The 8,706-nt window shown below is 36.5% G+C and overlaps 1 protein-coding gene across 1 annotated transcript; it reads left to right on the top strand.

Annotated features, from left to right (window-relative positions):
* The first annotated feature begins 55 nt into the window (after positions 1–55).
* LOC307127562 (NACHT, LRR and PYD domains-containing protein 1 homolog) lies at positions 56–6,819 on the top strand. The gene is made up of 11 exons (XM_079818864.1): positions 56–592; positions 752–784; positions 1,068–1,211; positions 1,445–1,489; positions 1,634–3,338; positions 3,591–3,674; positions 3,793–3,867; positions 4,276–4,539; positions 4,994–5,080; positions 5,460–5,573; positions 5,806–6,819. The coding sequence occupies exons 2-10, from the start codon at positions 769–771 to the stop codon at positions 5,569–5,571; spliced, it is 2,532 nt and encodes an 843-aa protein (XP_079674990.1). The 5' UTR covers positions 56–592; positions 752–768; the 3' UTR covers positions 5,572–5,573; positions 5,806–6,819.
* Positions 6,820–8,706: the final 1,887 nt, after the last annotated feature.

The raw sequence follows: 8,706 nt of genomic DNA, 5'->3' as shown, positions 1-8,706 counted from the left end.
TTTACTAGACAAGCAAAAATGATGTCTTGTTTTGGAGGAAAATAACTCACAGTTAAGCGAGTTTTAATTAAAAAAAAAAAAGATAAATAATCTGCCAATGAATAGGGTAATCTTAATTCAAACCGAAAACAAGATTATTTTTCTTACCACATTGGCAGATTATTTTGCTTATTTTAAGCAAAAACGTGCTTAATTTTCAGTTATTTTTTTCCCAAAACAATTTTAGATATTTGGACTGGAAACATAATCCTAAGTAAGAAAAGCATTTTTTGCAGTGTACTTATTTTGTGAACAGAATAAAACGTCACTGGGATGAATATAAATCAATTTGACTTTGCTTCTAAGAGGCAAAAGAAAGCATTAAAATATTGTCCTTGTCTTAAACCTATTGTTTTTATCCAGTAGTATACTGACTGCCATTGTCTGTCCTCTTACGAAAACACATCAAATTAACAGTTCGAACTGTTTTTCAAGTATGATTTTGCTTTGCCGTTTTTCATTTGACGCAGTTCTCTTTCTGACATCCGCTCGACATGCCGGAAGCGACTGATCACGGAAACTCCAGTCTGGCTTTCTACCCCTTGAAAACAAGGTAACGTCGCAAAACTTATGCTAACTAAAACTTGTTCAGCTGGAAATACTTGTAATGCAAGCTGTTATCACTATGCTTTTTCTATTAATTGTGATATAAAGTTTTGAAAAGTCGCATTCACTGTTATATTATTGATTGTGTGTGTTTCTATTCTTGCAGAGGATGAGCTGTTTGAGATGGACACTTTTGACAGTATGTCAAACTAGACCTTTTATAATTATTTTTGTCTCATGGTTTTGGGTGTGACATTATTTCATCAGTCCAGACTAAAGTTAATATTTAAAATTTAGTCTGTTAAATAAAAGTGATTTTGAAACAAAAAGTTATGTCATATCTTTCTCTGCTCTTCAACTGTACACAAAGCATGTAACATTGTACTGAATATATGCGCATTTCATTCATGATATTTAAGGCTAAAAGCAACGATATTAATACAGAGTTATTGGGTGTCTAAAAATTTTCTCTTGTCATCTAGAGTTTCACAGTAATGAGGACATTGTCAGAACTCACGCTGGGCCAAATGTGAGCGCTGCAGCTCAGAGTGGAAGCCATATTACAGCACCTGTACTCACTAACAATACAATAACAGGCAATGTCCACATCATACATAATGCACCTGGTAAGAAAAATGTGTTCATAGATGCTGGTAATATTGACTGATAATTGTTCTGATAATGTATTTTATTTTCTATTATGTGTAATCACAGGTCATATGAGAAATGTATTAATTGTTCTAGAAAAAGGATCTAGGCCTACCAGATACTTGCTAATACAATTATATTAATTCTGTATATATTTTAGATTTATAATTTATTATCGACATTTTAAAAAAGTTTGTCCAATTTTCTGCAGCCTTTACTTGGAACCAAGCACCCTCTGAAAAAACTCAAACCTCAGGTAATAGATAAATCTGATACTGTATGTCTTGAATGTTTTAATTTAGCAGCTACTTACAGTCTGCTCTGAAATTACTCTATTAGAATCAGAATTTGTTCTAAAAGTCACTCATCCTGTTTAACATTGCTTATTTTATGTGTGCAGCATCAAGGTCAGGGATTTTAAAATATAAGACACGGATCTGCAGCGAGTATCAGTATGTGACCGAGTATAACTCACTGCCTGGTGAACATGTGCTGCTGTCTGAGCGCTACACACAACCTCTGATCCTTCAGAAACATAGAGGTCAAAAAGAGAGAGAAGAAGAGATCTCCTCCAGTGGAGAGCGCTTCCAGCAGATCCTCAGCTCCAGGAGCAGTGATGACTCTGTCCATCTGAACTCTCTGTTCGACTCGGATAGTCATGGGATCAGTCCTAGTGCTGTTATACTGCAGGGGAATTCTGGGAGTGGGAAATCCTTCACTGTGCTGAAGATCATGATGGACTGGGCATCTGGTGACCTCTACAAAGGGCGGTTTGATATTGTGTTCCACCTAAAGTGTAAAGAAATAAACCGCATTCCTGGCGAAAACTGTTTGGCTGAGATCTTGAGTTACAGCTGCAGTTTATCATCAGATCAGATCTCACAGGTACTACAGCATTCACCAGAGAAGGTGCTTTTCATCATTGATGGATTTGATGAGCGGAGACTCACACAGGACGTTTATGACATGTCACCAAACACTGATCCGCTTCAGAAAGCCCCAGCTGAGGTCATTCTTTGTGACCTGCTGAGGGGTCGAATCCTGCCAGAGTCCTTCCTGCTGGTTACCTCCAGATCTACAGCTACAGACACACTGAGTAAACGCCTCAAAGGACCTCAGCGTTTCTCTGAGATAATTGGTTTCTCTGAGAAGGGGGTGGAGGAGTACTTCCAGAAGTTCTTTGAAAATGAGGAACATTTCAGGAAGGCTTATACACTTGTGAAGGAAATTGAAACCAGTTTAACTGCCTGCTCAATCCCTGTTGTCTGCTGGATCATCTGCACAACTATCAAGGAACGACTCAAAATTGATGCAGATGTAGCAAGCGGACTGGAAACCACCACCTCCATCTACGTTGACTTTGTGACCACTCTACTGGAGCATCACTGCCAGGGTTTGAGTCCGTCCGTCCCGACCCTGCTGAGGAGTCTGGGTCAGCTGGCAGAGAGAGGGACGCTGGAACAGCAAGTCCTGTTTGATGAAAAAAGTGTTTATGAAACAGTTTCAGACCCTGCTGGCAGTCCATTCCTGTGCAAGTTCCTCTTTAAGAGAAGAATCCGTCAAGAGACGATGTTCAGTTTCATGCATCTCAGCTTTCAGGAGTTCTTCACTGCTCTGTACTATGTCCTTCTGGATGAAGAAGAGTCCCAGAAGAAATTTACTCAGCTATTGTCCAATGATGAAAATGTTGATATTTGGCCTCCACGTTTTGCAGCTGTGGTGCAATTTGCTTTTGGTCTGCTGAATAAGGATGTGAGATGCACACTTGAGAAACATGATCTGGTTGTTCATCCAAAAACACAGACTCATCTGAAAAAATGGATTTGGGAAGAGCTTCAAAATGAATTCATTTATCCAGAAAAAACACCTTTTATCATTCACTGTCTCTATGAACTTCATGAAGAGGATTTTGTGAAAGAAGCTATGGAAGCCGGGAACAGAATTAATGCATATGGTGCATTCCTAAGAAGAACAGACTGCTGGGTCCTGCTGTACTGCTCTCAGTGCTGTCAGAGCATTGAACAACTGTGTCTTGAGGATTGCAGAATAACATCAGAAAAGTTGTTTATGATTCTGCCTGTTCTCCAAAAGTTTAAGTATTCAATGTAAGTGCTTTGATCCAGAACAGATACTCAGTGGATCTAATTAATATCTACCTAATTAATTCGATTTTTATATTCATACCATTACTGGTTGGTTAAATTTAATTTCTTACTTGTGAATTTATTATTCTATTATTTAAATGCAGATACATATTTTACACAATTTATAAATGTGTCATTACGTTATTATTGTTAGTTATTGCAATAACTTGATTATTTAGTCTGTACATTCATCTTCTGGATTTTATTTTGTAGCTTGACTGTAGAAGTTTCGTCAGACTCTGAACTTGTTGAACTGATGCATGCTCTCACAAGAGGACATACCCTGAGCTCACACTGGTAATATCTCAAAATACATTTTAAACATTTAATGTATTTTATGTACACATTAGCTATCATAGGTCATTGTGCTTTTGTTTTATGTTTTTCATGTGTTTTTCTGTCCTTTGATTTGCAGCACTGAATTCTGCCTCCAATGTACAACATTTGGGAATTTGAGAATTGATCTGATATTTCAAGAAGACCGATTCTGGTGAAGTTTTTTTTGTTGTTGTTGTTTTTTTCATGATAACCAGAAAAAGTTATGTAATGATTATATCTTGGATAACCAGTTTTATTGACAAATTGTTCAATAACCATACTAGCATAACAGTTATAAGCCGTATAAGCCTTTTCCTGGCAAACATCTCACATTTATCTGGCCCACAATCTAATACTTTCAGATTATAATTATGGTAATTATAATGCTGCTAAATTGGTGACCCAAAACTATTTAAACAATAAAGTACTACACCTTTAGCTTCTTTGATTATTGCTTTCGATGCAAATAATGGCTGGTGCCCAATAGACCATCTATTAATCATCATTTTAAAAAGGTTCTTCTAAGAAAAGACTTGGTGGTTTACAACCACAACAACAAATTTTTTTCTTTTTTATATAGTATCTACATAAAACCTCAATGGTTGGAAGACAAAGGAGCATCTTTGCACATCCGTCTCACCTTTCCACAAACAGATCTAATCGACATCGACTGGGCCAGACTCGTTCAGATATTTCACCAAGGAGATTCAGATGCATTAATGTCTGTTCTCTGTTCTCTCTTTAAACTGAAAACGATGAGAATGACAATGGGCTGTCTAAGTAAGACGTGGTCTGTTAGGACCCTCCAAATCATCCAGAACTGCCCCAGTCTAACAGAACTCATGTAAGACAAAATATATGAAATCACCTTCTGTCATGTTCCTATATGAATTGATCTGTTGTTAGGAACTGTGTAGCCCATATTTAAAGGGATTGTCCATCCAAAATGATTTTACTCACCCTCATGTTGTGCCAACCCTGTTTGAGGAACACATGTTATTTTAAAGATTGGTGGTGTCCCAAACAGTTTGAGATCCCACTGACTTCCATTGTATGGACAAAAATTCCAAAGGAATTCAACTGAAGCTAAACTGTTTTCTTACTTACCTTGTTCACATTATCTTTGTGTTGTGCAGAAGAAAGTCAGTCATACAGATTTGGAATGACATGGAATGATCATCCATTTAAATCATTATGGAATTGTTCAAATGAATGTGTGAAAAGCAAAGTGTAAAGTATGGTATTATCAGTCCCTAAAATCTAAATCATTTTATCTGTATAATGTGTATCACATCTAGAGTAATTGCTGACTTTTTACTGGAGGAAGGAATCGAGATCTTGAAGAGGTCACGCACTAGACCAGCCTGCATTACGACATTTCAGGGGTTTGTATTGGTTTATCATCATACATTTTCAGTAAATGTCTTTACATGCAATTTCATGGAGACTAAAGCTTTTAAGCTTTAAAAAGGACACAAACACCATAAAATTATGACTTGTGCAGCATATTCCATGTCTTCTGAAGTCACATAATACCTTTTTGTGAGGAACAAACCAAAAGTTAAAGAATTGCAATTCATACATTTTATTTCTTTTTACAGCCTCCCTAGATCTCCTAGTTCATTAGCAGTCAATAACAACTTAAGTTTTGGTCTGTTTCTCACACAAATCATTGTTATGACAGTAATTATACTCTATTAAAAGCAAAAGTCAGGTTTGATAAAGACTCTGTAGTGAAGCTGTGCTTTGTGCTTTCTGATGAAGGTCCATATGCAATAAACAATCTAGAGAATGCACACGTTACTGTGATCTTAGCTGCAACCAGGAGGTGATGATTCAACTGAATTCCCAGGGCTTTTCTATGGAGACTTTGTAAAAGTAAGTAAAGACTATATGATTAACACTTAGAATGCACCATTAACAATAACAACTGCAATTTTTTTAATGATTTATAATTCCATAAATGTATAAAAATGTATTTTAAATGTTAGCTTTTCAATGCAATAGCAAGATCGTAGTGTGCCGTGTGGATCTTAACATACTAGTTCTGTATATAGACATATTTCTACATGTTTTATTGTGTTTTATCTCTTGTCTCTCCATTTCTAAGGCCCTTGGTTTGGAGCTAATGGTACAGCTTTAACTAGAGCTGTGGATGGGAATAAACACATCAACCAACTACTACAGTGCATTTAGGTAGTGTAGTTATAGTAATAGTCATGTGTCAATTTGTGTTTTTATACACATTTCACAATACATATTGTTTTAAAGCAGCTTTACAGAGTTTTATGATGTTGATGCTTAATGGTCTACATTTTAACAGTTTAGAGCTGAATGATGGCATAGTTTATATGTGAAGAAAATATAAACCATCAAGCATTTGAGATCTGCTATATGAGATGAGATTCAAGTTTATTGTCATTACACATGTACAAGTACAATGCAACGAAATTAAGTTTGGAGCAAGCCTCCGAATATACCCTATATATGAATATATTGTCTGTTGACTATGTGTGTATTGTTTGTATGCATTTAAATTGATTTTTTATAGTAGTTGGGATTATTATTGCCATAGTTAAATAAATGATGGAGTTTAAGATTTTGGTCATATTACTCACCCCTTAAGAAGTTTGACAAAAGCCATAATATACATTCCCATTGTGGTGCTTGGTGTAAACGTTCTTATATAAATGCAGTGGTTTTATATATAGTTTGTTAGTGGATGAGATTAACATGTTTGGGAAGATATGGTTACCCGTTGATGGATGATCTGTGTCACAGACTTTATTGTAATTTGTAACTTTCTAATTTGTTTTTGTATACATGTTTTGATATTTCTGTGAGTTTAAATATGTTTAAGGTGTACATTATCACTTTCTAAGGAGGACTCCTATTTTGATACGGTCTGTGGGCTATATGTTTGTTTACTGTTAGTTGTATGAGTGTTTTGTGTAATTTTCTGTGTATGTTAATGATAATGCAACGGAGATAAAGAGTTTGTGAATAAGACGTTAATGCGCACTTCTTAAGCCTTGTTTGTTCAGCTCTTATACGGTGATTTTTGAAAATCTAAAAACGTGAAAAAAGTGAAAAACGATGTAATAAACCACCAGTAAAATTTGGCCATCATTCGGACGGGGTATGCTACATTCTGTGTCCAAAAACATCTTGAGATAAGGTTTTCACACTGACAGCTACGTTTCTTTATCCGAGTTAAGCCGGGTGCACACTGCGATTTTGGCCACGATTAGGCGTGTGAGAAAAAATTTGCAAATGTAAAAGATTCCTCTGATCCTAGACTAAAAGCTGAAGTCTTTGATCGTTAGTTTGACATGTTCACCGTGGGCACGTTCAAAGCTCAAACCGGTGCGCAACGTTTTGCTACGGTTTCCGGTTGAACGTCATGTTTCCTGGAAATGGTGTGTAACGGTGTGCAACAGGTTTGAGATCAGTGTTGCCAACTCTCGCGAGACAAATAAGCAACCGCAGCTTCAAAAACAAGCCCAAAACAAGCCCATTATATTAAATTGAGAGGAACAGAAACTAAAATTCACTGGATGGTCATATACCTTTTCACCACTAGATGGGGGAAAATATCACACAGTGTAGCTTTAAAAGGAGCGCAGCTGCAGCTGCTAACAAGCGGTGTCCGGTTACAAAAGTGTGTGCGCCGCTTTAACGTTAGCACTGCAGTGCGCTCTGTATAACAATTGTTAATATGCCGATCAGACCTGATGCATATTTCCATCAACATACATTACAAGCAAATATTTTCTATAAACGAATAAACATTGTTGATAACAAAATAGGTGAGCATTATGCTATTGTATGTTGACACAAAAATACTTCTGAGGTGACATCAACTGAATTACGTGATGACACACTCTGAAACACATCTACAATGACAATAACTATTATTACTTACGGAGTTATTAACGCACAGAAATACCACACAAGGAAAAACAGACTTTTGAGGAATAAACAAGCCAGGAAAACTCCATATAACTCTGTTACTGGAGCTGCTGAGATGAAAACTCTCTGCACATGCACCAGACAAGTCTGAACAAGTTGACGCGCATATGCGCGAGGCAGAGAATTTTGTACAGTGCCATCAAGTGTTAAAACCGGTTAAAACGCCAAAGGCGAAGCTTGAATTTACGGGTATGTCCCTCTTTGGCTAATGTACTTTCAAGATGGAGGGGCAACATGGCGACCACCGTTAGATCCCATTACCTTATGTATTTTCAATGGCATATTATAAACTTACGAGAATACTTTATTACTTGAAAGAAGTAAATATACATTAATGAGCACATATATTTTTGAAAGAACTAAGTGTTTTTAGCTTAGAATAGACTAAAAAAGTTACACAGTGTAGCTTTAATGCAGCTGCATTTAGCGCCTATATATGGTACAATAAGCTCTGGTTTACGGTTACATTATACAAATGTAACTTATAAGTATACCGGTAGTTATACAGTTCTTAACTGTGTATGTATATTTACCATCCTTATTTGTTCTCTCACAGAAACCACATTTATGTACATATCCACGCAAACCTGTTCATGCCTTGCAATTGGATGACTGAATAAACATTACTATCATCAAAGTTCACTCTGGATTAGCTGCAGTTCTTTCTAGCCGAATAATTAGGCCAGTTGAGTTCCAACGGTCCCACTGCGCACAGAATATCCCACAGGCACCGTGTCGAATGTGGACGAGGTCGAGCTGGAATTCATGTTAATCTTGGTCTAAATCGGCCACCGTAGGAGTTAAAACGAAATCGGAATTGAGAGGAACAGAAACTAAAATTCACTGGATGGTCATATACCTTTTCACCACTAGATGGGGGAAAATATCACACAGTGTAGCTTTAAATATTTAAAGGACAGGAAAAGTAATATTATTGTAGAAATAACATGTTATTTATTAACATGTTATTTCTATTCAAATTTCTTGCATTTACATTTACATTTAGTCATTTAGCAGACGCTTTTATCCAAAGCGACTT

The sequence above is a fragment of the Gobio gobio genome (assembly GCF_949357685.1).
Source record: "Gobio gobio genome assembly, chromosome: 6".
Lineage (NCBI taxonomy): Eukaryota > Metazoa > Chordata > Actinopteri > Cypriniformes > Gobionidae > Gobio > Gobio gobio.
Note: the sequence above shows the minus strand (reverse complement) of the source record. Positions and strands in the feature narration are given on the sequence as shown.

Coding starts and splice junctions, on each gene's coding strand:
- LOC307127562 (XM_079818864.1), top strand. Junction 3,339..3,590: donor CAAAAGTTTAAGTATTCAAT/GTAAGTGCTTTG, acceptor TTTATTTTGTAG/CTTGACTGTAGAAGTTTCGT. Junction 5,081..5,459: donor TGCATTACGACATTTCAGGG/GTTTGTATTGGT, acceptor TTTCTGATGAAG/GTCCATATGCAATAAACAAT.